This window comes from Rhinopithecus roxellana, chromosome 11 (assembly GCF_007565055.1).
Source record: "Rhinopithecus roxellana isolate Shanxi Qingling chromosome 11, ASM756505v1, whole genome shotgun sequence".
Classification (NCBI taxonomy): domain Eukaryota; kingdom Metazoa; phylum Chordata; class Mammalia; order Primates; family Cercopithecidae; genus Rhinopithecus; species Rhinopithecus roxellana.
The window spans coordinates 132,180,436-132,196,669 of NC_044559.1; the positions used below are offsets into that span (position 1 = coordinate 132,180,436).

The window sequence follows — 16,234 nt, forward strand, 5'->3', positions numbered from 1 at the left end:
CTCCTCTAGATATAGGTGTGAGTTTTTTACTCATATCCAGTAGTGTGCCTGGCTGAGAATACAGGAACTGTCACTATAATGATTTTCTTTTCTTTTTTTTTTTTGGCTGCAGTTTGGGCTATAGTTTATGGATAAGATTATGTTCATACATATCATGTGTTGGCTTGGTATTTCACATTCCTCAGTGTTTGCAGCCCCAGCCATTTGTTTGGTTCATGTGCCAGACTAAGTCCTAGGGATTGCAGATATTAAGTAACCAGATTATAACTAGTGGTTTGAAAATATTTTCTGTGAACATGTTAATAATGGAGGATGCATTGTTCTAGATGAAGTGAATGAGAAACCATACAATTGGTGGAGAATTGCCATTTATTTTGATTTGAGTTTCCGAAGATTGTAAAGTATGGCCAGTGAATTAAGGAAAACGTCTCCTAAAATAAGAGATTATAAATACTTTTTTGCTATCAGCCATACACAGATCTAACTCTTGGAGGCACTTCCCACCTTTTTAATTGGTGGTGATGGGCTGATCTTGACCTCCAAGATAGTTCTGATATACTATATTTTACCTTTCTTTACCTCTTTCTCCTCCCAAGCTCTTGGTACAGATTTGTATATTGAGGATTAACCTTGTTTAGCCTCCTCACTTGCCCCTACTCTCGTTGCTGCCTTACTGTTATAGTCACCGGTGATCTTAGGGACTAATGTAGGAGATAATTGGTATAGTAGAAGTCAGACAGACCCTGAGACCATTGCCTGGAGGTTAGTTTTGGGGGCAGAAGAGGGTTAACATTTTTTTGGATTTTTATTTTTTGGAAGGCTTTGCTAACACTTGTCACCTGTGAAGCTATCATGTTTATATTTAGGTTTAAACATTTCACATTTTAAGGGAAGACTGAAATGAGGATAGGATTCAGTTAAAGTAAGATTTAAGTGTTGCTACTTACAGCTACTAATTTCTTTCTTCTTAAAAATCATTAATTATGTTTTGAAATCTCAGAAATGTTTTTCAATTACTGACTTATCAAATTTGCATTTTGTTAAGCAATACGAGGATTCTCTCCACCACATAGAATCTGCAGTTTTGAAGAGGCAAAGGGTTTGGATAGGATCAATGAGAGAATGCCACCTCGGAAAGATGCTGTACAGCAAGATGGTTTCAATTCTCTGAACACCGCACATGCCACTGAGAACCACGGGACGGGCAACCATACTGCCCAGTGACCCACGACTTCCCAGGGACTCTCACATCTCGGGCCCCAAATGGACAGATCACCCGAGGAGCTGGAGGGGTCGGCCAAGCTGACTGTAAATGTCACAGTCCCTCTGAAGAAACCATTGTGCTTCTGAGACCCCAGCCCCCTTCCTGGATGGAGGCTTGAGGGCCCTGGGACATGTGCTATCTGATAAGATTGGGTCATCGCTGCCAAGGTGGAGAGCAGTGAGCAAGGGGCTTGGGGCAATTTCCAGTGGAGGGCATCCACACCTCCATTTTATGCTTGTGGTTCACACATTTAAGTTTACAAATCAGATTTCTTTTCCCCTTCAGTAGAATTAGATTTTGTTTTTCAATCAGGATTTCAAATGCAATCCTAAGAGCTAATGTGGACTTTTCTTTTTCCATGAAATGTCTTTAAAGGATGAATTAGCATGGTCTTAAAATACATTTCTGAGGTTACTAGCTGTATTTTGAATTGTGAGCAAAATGCCGAGAAACCCAGTTGGCATTTATACAAAATGTTGACCTCAGGTCTATAGTTCTTAAATGTGGCTAATTCTGTAACATAGTCTTGGTATTTTTTAATTATGAATGCATATCCTATTTCTAGGCAGGCTCTCTTACTTGAACACAAATCCAAAAACTAATTTAGAATCTTTTTTGCCCAGATCTTTTAAGATTTACACCCCAGATATTTAAGAAGAAAACCTCTAAATTTCAAAATTATGAAGAATTACAGAATTACTCATTTAAGGTACTTTAAAAGAAGTTTGTACATTGTCAAAGTAAATTTTAATTCAAATCATGTCTGTAAAACTTGATGTATTTTGTGTATGCATGTTTTCATTTTGCAAATATTTAATATATAGACCTATGATGTACAGGTACGACATGTATAGGTTACCTAGATGTTATGAGAAATTTTAGTTTATTGTGAGTACTCAAGTTGCTTAAATAGCCACCAGGGTGATTTGCTGCTGGCTTTCTATCATTTTTATGTTTTAATGCGAAGGAAATTTTAAAATGTTCTGGAAGTGTTTTTGATTAAGCAATGCAGCCTAGAAGCAATGGTTCTGTTCAATCATTCAGATGTTAGTGGAAGCATAAAAGTCAAGACTGCATGTTGAAACTTTTCTTTTGATAGTTACTGAACTGCTTGGTTAAACTAAATGGAACCATGTGCTAATTTTTCACAATTATTGACCTGTATTGATTGCCACTGTAGTTTGGTATTTCCCTTTACTTTGGTGGCCTGCTTCCCTCATGCCCTGGAATACAACTCAGAGCTCCAGGCAGCGGAACCATCTATTGTTTTGTTTGCCAGAAAGTGCACCCTGTATGGTCTCCTGTCTAAGTTGGAAATATTATGCATGTGCAGGACTATTCGAGTATTTTATAAACAGTAGCACACAATAAATTCCATGCATGGGCCGCTGCTCCTATCTCTGTGTTGGGTTTTATTTGGAAGATGCAGTCTGATTTGGCCTTTTGATGCAAATCAGAGAATCCTGTTACTAGAGCTGGGATATCCTCCGGAGATTATCTCGTGGATAGTTCATGGTGATTTGATTAATTAAATTCTTTATAAATTTTGCCTTAAAAAAACTTTTGTTATATACTTGTTTTACATGAGCGTTAGTAACTGAGTATTAGAGGACTTTGAATGCCTACTATAGGCCTCCTAAATCTAATATTTAAGATCACTGTTTATTATCTTTTAATTGAAAGAAAATATGTTATTGTCTAGAATTTTGTTATAGTGGTGTTGCAAATTTACTGGGTGTTCTAACAACAAGAAAAAATATTAGTGATAATTGCATTTTCCTATCTTACTCCTTTCTTCTTTGTCATAATCAAAGTAAGTATAGGATTTTGCACATTGAGGGATATTAGGATATTGCTCAAAATTATATAATAATATAATACAATAACTTGAATTACAGTTCTCAACAATAATTACAATGAGATACATTATAAAACATTAAGTCAAAATATAGGCAGGGCACAGTGGCTCATGCCTGTAATCCAAACACTTTGGGAGGCTGACAGAGGATTGCTTGAGCCTAGGAGCTCATGGTTGCAGGCTGTGTGTTGAGCTATGATTGTACCACTGTACTCCAGCATGGGTGACAGAGTGAGACCCCATCCCTTAAAAATAAACAAAATATATACATGTAAATATATTAGGCAAGTGTGTGTGCACACACACACACACGTACTTGCCTAATTCCAGGTAACACAGAACTTCTCAAATAGTTTTGTTTTTTCTTTTTCTTTTTCTTTTTTTTTTTTTTTTTTTTTGAGACGGAGTCTCGCTCTGTCACCTAGGCTGGAATGCAGTGGCATGATCTCAACTCATTGCAGCCTCCGCCTTGTGGGTTCAAGTGATTCTTCTGCCTTGGCCTCCCGAGTACCTGGGACTATAGGCGCCCACCACCACGCCTGGCTAATTTTTGTATTTTTAGTAGAGACAGGGTTTCACCATGTTGGCCAGGCTGGTCTCAAACTCCTGACCTCGTGATCCACCCGCCTCAGCCTTCCAAAGTGCTGGAATTACAGGCATGAGCCACCATGCCTGGCCACAAATTGTTAATTATTATAACTCGCTGCTTGCCATAATGTTAACTTACAAAGCAGTCCATGAGTTTGCTCTAAGGTTATGCATTGCATACCTTAAAGATTGTTGTCGATGTTGTTTTATGAAAGCTATTCAGTAAAGAGTTTATCTGGCTAAAATAGACCCAATAGAAAAATTAAAAAGTAAATAAAGTAAGAGTTTAACTAGTATATCAGGTGCCAGGAACTTCCTTAGCCCTTAGATGCATAAGTAGCATTATATAGTGTTTGTGGGAATCATGGGTGAGCATTAAGTACTATCAGCAAAAAAACTATGGATTGATGGTAAAAATTAAGAGGAAAATAAGAGAAAGGAACCACACTCAGGAAAAGTAATATACCTGAAGAGTGATAAAGTATCACACAGTGGCTCACAGACCACTTACTACATGTTGAATGGGAACCTCTTTCTAGTCTTTCTTCATAATTCGTTTCACAGCATACCATTTATTAAGATTTTTAAAATGCAACTGATGATGAATACAAATTGTGAAAAGTTCAGACTTTTTAAATTGTAACTTTAAATGTCTACCAGAGCAAGTCATAGTGATGGTAAAATATAAGTATTCAACATCAAAGTTTTTCTGTATTACCATTCTCCTTTATATTCATTGACAACTTCTGAATTAGAAAAGTCAATCTCTGATGTCTTGTATCTTCTGCAGTTCAGCCATTATTAACAGAACTCAAAACATTTGAGGTTCTCAGCTAAATTTTGAAGCCCGTTAAATTTGAAGTTGGCCTGAAACTTTTGCTCAAAGTGAATTACCCCTATTTTATTTAGGGTTTTTGCCTATTGCAACTGATTTTCCTTTATCCACAGCTATTCTACATAATGTTATGCAGTGTTTGGTTGAATCCTTAACACTTTTCTTGCACCTTCCCTGCGTGTAGTTTGTACTTTCTGCAGTTTGGGGTTCCTGTGTGGATTTGATTTGCCACATTCCGGGACCTCATTCCAAGTGATTCTGTTCCACAGTTTGATGATGTTCACAGAAGCAGGTAAGTGAGAGCTGGGGCCAGATATAAGCAGAAAGTCAGAACTTTTTTATTTAAAAATTAAAAAAAATTTTTGGGGGGGGTGTAAGAAGGTCGCATCTTGCAGTCTTTTAGGACCACTGCCCTAACAACATCAGTTAGGATATCTGTAAGTAGAAAGAAGTTAGGAATGTGGAATTGAATTTCCTGCATCAGTTGCGATTACAAGGAGGATAAGAGAATGGTTGAGAATAGAAATTCTTTTCTATTTTCTTTTCCTAGGAATAGTTTGTATTTTTAGTCATTAACTAATATTTTGGTTTTGCTTAATATCCCAGAAGCATTTTTTCCTCTCTTAAACAGGTAAACTGCTCCTGATGACACTCACTTAGAGAGTTTACCTTACTCTTCTTTTAGGGAAAGTGAATTTTACAAGTTAATTCTGCATGTTTCCCCTACAACTGATTTCATTCTGTATCATTAAATGGCCATTTATTTTCTCCCTTCTACTTAATCCAAGATTGGATATTGTTGAGTTTTGTTTGAACAGTGTTTGTTATGCTAAAAAAGGACACTGGGCCTGGGGGAACTCATCCTTTGTCTAGATCAACAAACAGAACTCTGGAGGGTTCCTGATCCTCTGGTTCCTCCCACTTGGTTTGAAAGGTGCTTACCTTTTCCAATCAAATATTGACTTCTGCAGTAATCCAAAGGTTTTTTTTCTGAAGCTGTAAACTGAAAACAGAAATATTGCCTTGAGTGAGAGAAATCTAGGAAGCAGTAGGTTTCATTTTTTGTCAGTCTGCCTGGCCTTTACTTGGCTAACACTTGGGAGTGTTGACAGTCCTGAGTCCTCTTGGCAGAGAACAAAGGTTAGAAAGAGAGAAGCCCTCAGGCAGGGGGACAGATCCCTCTTTGCCTCATTAGGGAGAATTCAGCCTTGTCTGTCTGGTTGGCAGGGCACACTTAATCACTGAGACTCAGCATTTCAGCAGTTTGCAAAGGAAAGTGATATGAAGGGACAGCTGCAAGTAAGTCACAGCCTAGATCTGAAGAGATCAAGCACTCACTTCACTTGGAGGAAAGAGAGAAGGAAGGAAGCTGAGGACTTAGCAGGGTAAGTTTTTTCCGTCAACCTGTCTGCTTGCTTAGTTTATAATTGAGTAAAGTATTTATCACCCCAAGCAGTGTTAATCACTGATTAAACAGCTGAATGTGGCCGTAATTACAGTGTACTTAATGCATTTCTCCTTCTCTTTTCCTACCACCTTATAAGGATCTCCAATGACCAGTTTCACTCTCCCTTCTCCCTACCTCCCCGAAGACGTTTTGCATTTTTTGGTGACTTACAGAAAATTAGATGAGCACTCCTTATCTGCAGATAGTGAAAATATGACTGTAGTTTAGGTGAAGCTTGGTACTCTTGGTGGTAAAGCAGAAGATGGGAAACCTAGGTCTAGGAATAGATTAATATTTTGACTTGTAATTTGGACATGAAGGATAAAAGTTTTTCTAGGCTATCAAGATCATGTCTCCTCTCCTCTCCAGTTCTTGGTGTTGGTGTTCTCTCTCTCATACTGGGACTAAATTAGAGCCTAAGTCACTGGGGATGGCTAGAAAAAAATGAAAGGGATTCCCTTTCTAAGTGGAGAACATTCTGGACTCTGGAAAGTTCAAAGAGCTTATTGCAGTTCTTTCCAGCTTCTCCCGTGTGTCCCCTGTTTTTTCCTTTATTTCTCTTTATAACCCATAAACAGAGAGGAGCCTGGGGCTCTTTGCAGGAAAATTAGAACCAGGGAAGCTGTGTCTGGGCCTGGGGTATACAAACTCAAACATGAACCTAATGATGTATATAGATGCAGATCAAAGACCTGGCTTCTCACCCACCTTCTTACTTTTCTGCCAGAAAGCTAACTCATTTGTATCATGAACATTGTGCTCTAGACACAGAGGAGACTGTGACATTAGGGATTTTTACCACCACTCCTCTTCCCCAAACTGTGTGATACTTTTGCTTTCTAACCAGTTCAACCAACTCCCAGATTGCCAAGAGCTAATCTTACATTAGAGGAAGACCTCTCCTTGGAAATGCAGATAAGTAAAGCAGTACCTTTCTGACTTTAAGTGACTTGCTTCCATTGCAGCAAAAAGGCTTATGTTTTAACTTCAGGGAGGTATCTATTATAAATTCTGGGACTTAAGACCCTAGAGTTGTCTCAAATCACACTTCTCCTTCCATACCTATTAAAAAAAAAAAAAGTCCATTCTTTCAAGGTTTAAGAAAGTGTTATCTTGGCCGGGTGCTGTGGCTCATGCCTGTAATCCCAGCACTTTGGGAAGTTGAGGCAGGTGGATCACGAGATCAGGAGTTTGAGACCAGCCTGAGCAATGTGGTGAAACCCCATCTCTACTAAAAATACAAAAATTAGCCAGGCGTGGTGGTGCGAGCCTGTAATCCCAGCTACTCAGGAGACTGAGGCAGGAGAATCACTGGAACCCGGGAGGTGGAGGTTGCAGTGAGCCAAGATCGCACCACTGCACTCCAGCCTGGGTGACAGAGTGAGACTCCGTCTCAAAAAAAAAAAAAGAAAGAAAAAGAAAGTATTATCTTGCCTGAGGCGGGTGGGTAGAGTAGATAAATGCTTTTTCTAGAATGGCAGTGATTCTGAAAATGCAATGAGAATGTGAGGTGATTAAAAGTAGAGGAGAGAATGAGGTTAGTTGTTGGAAATGGGGTCCTAAAGTGTGAAGGCAATTCAATCTACTCTTTTACTAAAAGGACATGACCCTTAAACCCTAAGATAATCTAATATCATTAGGTCCAATTTCTTCTTCATTGACGGTAATATATAGGATATGGTATACAGATGAGCTTGGCTATTTCTGTTCTGTGGACTCTGAAACCATCCATTCACCTTTGGGATGAGGGGAGATATTAAGAGGGTAGATGGAAACATAAGGATGAGGAGAAAGAAAGTACAAAGGAAAATACAAATTTGTTCCTCCGTTAACCTGAGGATGGGTTTTTAAGAGTCATGTTGTAAGATATGGATATGAGCTAGATAATTCTGGGAGCTTTTTGTTTGTTTTTGCCACCTGCATACACCTCAGCTGCATGATGATTCTGAGGTTTTTCCTAACAGATCTGATCTAGAAGGATCAAATGTCAGATCATTTTTGTAACAAAACATGATCCCTGGTTTGAACTTTAACAGTTACCTCATTCATACGGCCAGCATTTTTAATCCTCTATCATTTCTCTGTACCTGAAGACAGTTAATCTGGGGATTAATAACTTTTTAGCCTCTCAGTTTCTATGAATACCTTCCTTTCTTTTTTAATTGAAGTGAAAATCATATAACATAAAATTAGTAATTTTAAAGTGAGCAATTAAATGACATTTAGTATATTCACAGTATTGTGCAACCACCATTTTTGTCTTTTTTCAAAACATTTTTATCACCCCAAAAGAAGACCCCATAACCATTAAGCAGTTACTCCCCACTTTTCCTTCCACCCAACCCTTAGCAACTACCAATCTGCTTTCTGCGTCTGGGTTTACCTGTTTACATATTTCATAGAAATGGCATCATACAACATGTATATAACCTTCTGTGTTTGGCTTTCTTCACTTAGCATAATGTTTTTTGAAGTTCATCTACATTGTAGCATGTGATTTATCAGTATTTCATTTCTTTTTATAGCTGAATAATATACATCTTCATGTGTATATTTATATCCTAATTTGTTTATCCATTTATCCATTGATGGACCTTTGGGTTGTTTCTACTTTTTAGCTGTTGTGAATAGTGCTGCTATGAACATTCACTTATAAATATTGGTTTGAGTATCTGTTTTTAAATATTTTGGGCACATACCTAAGAATGAAATTTCTGGTTATATAGTAATATTATGTTAACTTTTTGGGAAACTGCTATACTGTTTTCTATAGTGGTGGCACCATTTCACATTCTTACCTGCAGTGTATGAGGGTTCAAATTACTCCATATCCTCATCAACACTTGTTATTTTCTGTTTTTTTGATAATAGCCATACTAGTGGGTATGAAGTGATACCTCACTGTTGCTCTGATTTGCATTTTCCTAATGACTATTGACCTTATTTTCTTGTGTTTATTGTCCATTTGCATATATTCTTTGGGAAAATGTCTATTCACAAATTTTGCCCAATTTTTTAGTTGGGTTGTTTGGTGGCTTTTTTGTTTGTTCTTTGTTATTGAGTTGTGGGAATTCTTTATATATTCTGGATACTAACCCCTTATCAGATATATGGCATGCAAATATTTTCTTCCATTCTTTGGGGTGTCATTTGACTCTGCTGTTAGCATCCTTTGATGCACAAAAGTTTTCAGTTTTGCTGTCCAATTTATCTATTTTGCTGGTGGTGGTGTTGCCTGTGCTTTTGGTGTCATATCCTAGAAATTATTGCCAAAACCTATGTCATGAACCTTTCCCCTATAGACTTTTACAGACTTTTTACTTCTTAAGTTTAGGTCTTTATGCTTTAAACGTTCAAACTCAAGTCATTCTGTTTCATTAATTTGCAGAATGTTTCTGTCCATATTTCTGTGTTTATTCTCTCCTCTGTGCTTAGAATTTTTTCCCTATTTCCAAGTATTCAAAGTATTCCCATCTTTCAAGGTCTATTCCAACTGCTACCTGCTTCATGAAGAAAGCCACTGAAGAAATTCTCACCCACTGGAGAGATTTTCTTCTTCTGATCTCCCATTAGTGCTTTAGTTGCACTTTTCTGGTTGGATTTATATAGTATCTTATAGTTTACATCTAATTTCCCTATAAGACTTTTAGATGAGATATGTATTTTTCATTTTTGCTTCTATATAGAGTGTTTTGCAGATGATTTCATCTGTTTATCAGTAAATACATATTACATGAATGGACATTTTAATTTTTCTCATATGGTCCTTCCTGTTTCCTCAGCTCTTATGGAAGGCATGGGAGAAGATGAGACAGGGAAGGAGGACAGCACAGAGTCACAGCCAGATAGTGACTGGGTGTAGGCTTATTTCTACCTCAAAACTTACCACTTTAGGAAATTTTTCTGACTTGCTTGACTACATAACTCTTAGTGCACGTTTTGTATTACATTTAATTTTTACTTCTTGGCAAATTGCTTATAAATGTGATAATAGGTCTTTCAAAATGTTTTCTCTCTCTAACTAGATTAAATTGTCTAAGTCTCCAATTGGATGATCGCTTTGGACAACTAAAACTTCTATTGCTTTTTCCTCTTTTAAATTGAGTTTTAAAATACACTAAAGATATATTAACATTTTCTCCTTATAAAAAAAGTCAAACATTATAGATAAGTTTACAGTCACGTTCGATCAGCCCAGTTCCTATTTAACTGGCTTCTTACCCTACTCAGAGTTAATCACTGTTACCAGTTTTCTTTTTTTTTTTTTGGAGACGGAGTTTTGCTCTCGTTGCCCAGGCTGGAGTGCAATACCGCGATGTCAGCTCACTGCACCCTCCACCTCCTGGGTTCAAGCAATTCTCCTGCCTCAGCCTCCCAAGTAGCTGGGATTACAGGCACCCACCACCACACCCACCTAAGTTTTTGTATTTTTAGTAGAGACGGGGTTTCACCATGTTGGCCAGGCTGGTCTTGAACTCCTGACCTCAGGTGATCTGCCTGCCTCGGCCTCCCAAAGTACTGGGATTACAGGTGTGAGCCACCACGCCTGGCTGTTACCAGTTTTCTATGGGTCCTGTCAAATTTTTTTTATGCATTTACTTACATATACACACACACACACACATATATATACACACACGTATATATACACATATACATATGCATATACATATACACACACATATATATATAATGGGACTTAATATGTATAAATTATATTCATATAAAATTGTTTCTTCTCGGCTGGGTGCAGTGGCTCAAGCCTGTAATCCTGGCACTTTGGGAGGCCAAGGTGGGTGGATCACCTGAGGTCAGGAGTTTGAGACCAGCCTCACCAACATGGTGAAACCCCATCTCTACTAAAAATTACAAAAATTAGCCAGGTATGGTGGTGCCTGCCCATAGTCCCAGCTACACTGGAGGCTGGGTGGAGGAGTGAGCTGAGATTGCGCTGCTGCACTCCAGCCTGGGCGACAGAGCGAGACTCTATCTCAAAAAACAACAACAAACTCTTTTTTCTCTATTTTTCACAGCTGTCTGTGGTGATCAATAACCAGTAAATACTGAATAAATCTTACTGATAACCTGGGTCTGAGAGACTTGAATGAGAAGTGAAAGGTCAAGCATATGAAAACACTTCACATGTGTCCAGCTTGTAAAATTCTATTCCATGTCTGTTCTGCATATAGTCTCCACGTATCACTGGACAGGCCATGGCTCCACGGTCCCGGCGACGAAGGCACAGGAAACCTCCCTCATCAGTGGCTCCCATCATCATGACCCCAACCACAATTGTGACTCCTATGCCTCTGACCCCCTCAAAACCGGGCCCTAGCATTGACACACTTGGCTTCTTCTCCTTGGATGATAATGTTCCTGGCCTATCGCAGCTGATCCTTCAAAAGCTGAACATGAAAAGCTATGAAGAATACAAGTGAGTGACCAGCTCTATGGAAGAGGGATATATTGTGTCTGGTAGAAGTAAATTTCAGAAGGTGGAGAGGGAGTACAGTTTGGGGAATATGAAGTATTTGCAATAAGCTATTTTCTCATCCTGACTTTTGCCAGTTACTGTATTACTATAAAAGAAGAAATATTCACTTAAGTGAAAAATGATGGCAGTGAGAGACGTAGGAGTAAGTGGAAATGTGTAGGAGACAAGATGAGGGGCATGAGAGATTTTGGAGATACTCCTTTGCCCACTGCCATTCCTTCTCCATGCTGTCTCTGCAGGTTGGTGGTAGATGGGGGTACCCCTGTATCAGGCTTTGGATTTCGATGTCCTCAAGAAATGTTCCAGAGGATGGAAGACACATTTCGATTCTGTGCTCACTGTAGAGTACTCCCTAGTGGCCTTTCAGACTCCAAGGTTCTCCGGCACTGTAAGAGGTAACTTCTGGGGGTGCTAATTGGGAGACATTCAGAAATGATCCTGTACTAGCCGGACATGATGACTCATGCCTGTAATCCCAGCACTTTGGGAGGCCAAGGCAGGTAGATCACATGAGGCCAGCCTGGCCAACATGGCAAAACCCTGTCTCTACTAAAAATACAAAAAATTAGCCCGGTGTGGGGACACACACCTGTAGTCTCAGCTACTTAAAAGGCTGAGGTGGAAGAATTGCTTGAACCCAGGAGGCAGAGGTTCCTGTACTACAGCCTCATTCCAAGAGGAAAGATCTGAAAGTTTTCAAAATAACCTAAGGCTTAGGTCCTCATTTTTTGTCATCCAGGTTACAGAGATTAGAACAGTGTTCTAACCCTGCTTATTTTTGGTGTTATTGGGAAGTGAGACAAGAAACCATAATACAGTCCTCTCTCTCTCTCTCTCTCTCTCAAGTACTCAAGGAGTAAGACTACATTTGTTCTGGGCAGGTGGGGGTTGAACCATACCTGTTAAGAGAGGACAGCTGCAAACTTGTGGTGTTTTTTGTAAAAGTGATATAAAAAGTTCCAGATAGAGAGTAAGGTATCACTCTGTCTGGCAGAATAATTATATTCCCAATCCCTCCTGCCTTGTCTGCCAAATGTAGTCCCCAAAACTGGTGCATCAGCTGTCATTCCTCTCCCTACCTTCCTTACTAATTCACCATCCTAGGTGCAGGAATATCAGTTCCTTTCCTCAGATAACCCCAATCACATTTATAGTATAAGAATTATTTCTCTCTCATTCTGTCAGGTGCAGAAATGTCTATTACTGTGGTTCGGAGTGCCAGAGGTCAGACTGGCCTGCACACAGGAGGGTTTGTCAAGAGCTTCGTCTTGTGGCCGTGGACCGTCTCATGGAATGGCTTCTGGTCACAGGTGGAGTGGTGGTGTTGAGGAACTCTGCTGTAATGGTCATAGTTGATTGTATTTAAAGGAAGATACAAAATCATATTGTTACGAAAAAATGAGGAAGTGGGGCAAAGGATGGGGCACCCCTGCTCACAGGTTGGCAGAGTGAACATGGAGGGAATATTGATCATTAGTGAGGGGCAAATTTTGAAGCCAGGAAAGCATTAGGTTACTTCTTATTTCTTCTTTCCTACAGGTGATTTTGTCCTACCCTCAGGACCTTGGCCATGGCCACCTGAAGCTGTACAGGACTGGGACTCCTGGTTTTCTATGAAGGGGTTACACCTAGATGCTACACTGGATGCTATGCTAGTCAGTCATGCCGTGACCACCTTATGGGCCAGTGTAGGACGGCCAAGGCCAGACCCAGATGTCCTGCAGGGATCTTTGAAGCGGCTGCTGACAGATGTCCTGTCACGGCCCTTGACTCTGGGCCTAGGACTTAGGGCCTTGGAGATAGATGTTAGGAGGATTGGGGGAAGCACAGTGCATGTGGTTGGTGCTTCCCATGTGGAGACATTTCTTACTCACCCTGGGGACTATGATGAACTTGGTCACATGTTTCCTGGGCACCTTGGACTCCGGGTGGTCATGGTGGGTGTAGACGTGGCTAATGGCTTTTCACAGAGCACCTCAACTTCACCCCTGAAACCTGGCACAATTCAGCTTAGTGCCCACAGGGGTCTCTATCATGACTTCTGGGAGGAGCAAGTAGAGACTGGGCAGACAGACCATCCAGATTTGGTGGCGGCATTCCATCCAGGTAAGCCTCATTGGTTCAGGGGAATAGATGGTGGCTTCCCTGAGAATTTTCCATCCTGAATCTTGTATCTTTTGTCTTTGGAATCCCATTCGTTTGGTCTCATTAAACACAATATGATGACAACTTTTCTTGATGATTTGCAATATGTACTACACTTGGGTTCAGAATTTTTCATCCAAGAACTTGGAGTAGATGATGATGATGATGATGATGATGATGATGATGATGATAATGATTGGGGATAAGCAAGGTGAGGAGTGGGGTGCTCACAGTCAAAGAAATATCTTGCTCTTAGGGTCTGCTTTAGTCTTTCCCTATTCCCATTTTCATTTTTGTTCCACAGGTTTCCATTCCTCCCCAGACTTGATGGAGGCTTGGCTGCCCACCCTGCTGCTACTTCGTGACTATAAGATTCCTACACTGATTACTGTTTACAGGTTTTGACCTCTTCCTTTTTGTGATACTTCCCTGACTTTACATCTCTCTTTATATAGATGAGCTCATTTTGCCCCCTCTCGCTCATCTACCTTCTGGTGAGGATGTTCATCTTTTCCGCATATGACTATTTCATCCCCTTGAAACAGTCCTTTGCTAGTTAATTGAGTATCTAATGAGACATTTGGGAGGGAAGGATAGCCCTTGCCTAGTCCAGCCTTAGGCAATTTGGGGGATTGGTGATTACAGAAATGTCAGGCTCTTGGGCAATTTTTTCTTTATCTCTGTCACCATCAGTAATTTTTCTTCTCTCTCTTCTACAGTCATCAGGAGTTGGTATCCTCTTTGCAGATTCTGGTGGAACTGGATACACACATCACTGCCTATGGGGCTAATCCTTTCATGTCTCTCAAACCTGAACAGGTCTATTCCAATCCCAACAAGCAGCCAGTATACTGCAGTGCATATTATATTATGTTTCTTGGAAGCTCCTGTCAGCTGAATAATAGTCAATTAGAAGAGAAAGTGGATGGTGGGATTTAAATAGATTATGACTGGACATCTGGAAAATGGGGAGGTTGTGATGAAATTACCCTGCTAATGCCAAATTCTTGCAAACTTTGAAAAACACTATATTCTAAACCTCATTCACTGTTTGGGTAAAAATTCTAAGCTGAATGAGAGTTTCTGTATAACGTAATTGGTGTCTTTCTTTTTTTGAGATGGAGTCTTGCTCTGTTGCCTAGGCTAGAATGCAGTGGTGCGATCTCGGCTCACTGCAGCCTCCACCTCCTGGGTTCAAGCGGTTCTCCTGCCTCAGCCTCCCTAGTAGCTGGGATTACAGGTGCACACCACCACACCTGGCTAATTTTTGTATTTTTAGTAGAGACAGAGTTTCGCCATGTTGACCAGGCTCGTATCAAACCCTTGACCTCAGGTGATCTGCCTGCCTCGACCTCCCAAAGTTCTAGAATTACATGCATGAGCCACTATGCCCAGCCAATGTAACCGGTTTCTAAGAGTTTAGCCACAGTAGCTTTTAGAGATGGGAAATTAGTTTTAGTGGATGGGAAGAGGCCCTGATGTTAGTCTTTCCAGAGCTTTTAGTTCCTAACACTTGCCTTTGTGAGGAAGTTTACCTTTTGACTGGAACCAGATGGCACTGAGGAGAAGAATGAGAACCACCTTATTCTTCTGAAAAAGACTTTCTTCTCATTCAGTAATTTGGGCTAAAAAATGGAAAGATGTTGATGACTTCAAGTGGTACAAGAATGGACAAGTCAGGGAAGTCACTGGGAACATGGATGAGGTTGTAAGCATTGGTATACTGTCCTGTTTCCTGGCTTTTTTGAGAGAAATGTCTAATTTTCCTGTTTTCTCTTGGGGACTTTTGACCCTAGAGTAGCCCTGGTGTTGTATTTGAGATATCCCAAGCTATATCAGACTTTACTTGAATATACTGGAGTTACTTTTTATCCCCCATTCTATACCCCAATAAACTCAGTTTGGGGCTTCTTAAGTCACTTGTTTTATTTCCTGTTCACTGGCAAGTATTACTCATCTGCACATAACACCTCAAGACTGGAAGTTTTCTCTCTTGCCAACAGAGTAATTAGCATCAGTTCTCTGGGTCTGCCACTCTGTCACACATTTGCCTCATGTCATCCTTTTCTTTTTTATTTCTTTTTCTTTTCTTTTCTTTTTTTTTTTTTTTCTGGAGACAGAGTCTTGCTCTGTCACCTAGGCTGGAGTGCAGTGGCATTATCATAGCTCGTTGCAGCCTGAGACTCCTGGGCTCAAGCGATCCTTCCATTTCATTCTCTCAAGTAGTTGGGACTTATAGGTGCATACCACCATGCCCAGCTAAATTTTTGTTTTTTCTAGAGACAGGGCCTCCTTGTGTTGCCCAGGCTGATCTCAAACTCCTGGGCTCAAGCAGTCCTCCCACCTTAGCCTCCCAGAGTGTTAGGATTACAGGCATGAGATACCGTGCCCAGCCAGTGTCATCCTTTTCTTATCATATTCTCAGGATTAGGACATTTCCTAGGTATTCATTCCTACAATCTTGCCATGACTGTCTCTCGCACACATACAGCCCATCACCCCAACACACATACACACTCTGCTGCCCACTCTAATAGGGATAATTTTAGAATTTCATATGTTCATTCAAAACAGTACCTGTCATGCTACAGGTACAGTATTTT

At 40.1% G+C, this 16,234-nt stretch overlaps 2 protein-coding genes across 8 annotated transcripts in view; both read left to right on the top strand.

The window, feature by feature from the left end:
• Positions 1–2,661, top strand: part of PPP3CB (protein phosphatase 3 catalytic subunit beta) — a 62,357-nt gene extending 59,696 nt beyond the window's left edge. For 5 of the 7 annotated variants that reach the window (XM_010373097.2, XM_010373096.2, XM_010373095.2 and 2 more), the window contains one exon: positions 1,046–2,661. In XM_010373097.2, the coding sequence (XP_010371399.2) occupies positions 1,046–1,224 (179 nt within the window). In that variant the 3' untranslated portion in view covers positions 1,225–2,661. The remainder of the gene's footprint in view (positions 1–1,045) is intronic. The other 2 variants (XM_030940363.1, XM_030940365.1) reach the window with 1 other exon arrangement.
• Positions 2,662–3,689: 1,028 nt separating this feature from the next.
• On the top strand, positions 3,690–15,546 carry MSS51 (MSS51 mitochondrial translational activator). Its single transcript, XM_010373093.2, has 8 exons — positions 3,690–4,837; positions 5,773–5,930; positions 11,182–11,426; positions 11,726–11,881; positions 12,672–12,796; positions 13,026–13,592; positions 13,936–14,029; positions 14,351–15,546. The coding sequence occupies exons 3-8, from the start codon at positions 11,206–11,208 to the stop codon at positions 14,568–14,570; spliced, it is 1,383 nt and encodes a 460-aa protein (XP_010371395.2). The 5' UTR covers positions 3,690–4,837; positions 5,773–5,930; positions 11,182–11,205; the 3' UTR covers positions 14,571–15,546.
• The last annotated feature ends 688 nt before the right edge of the window (positions 15,547–16,234 follow it).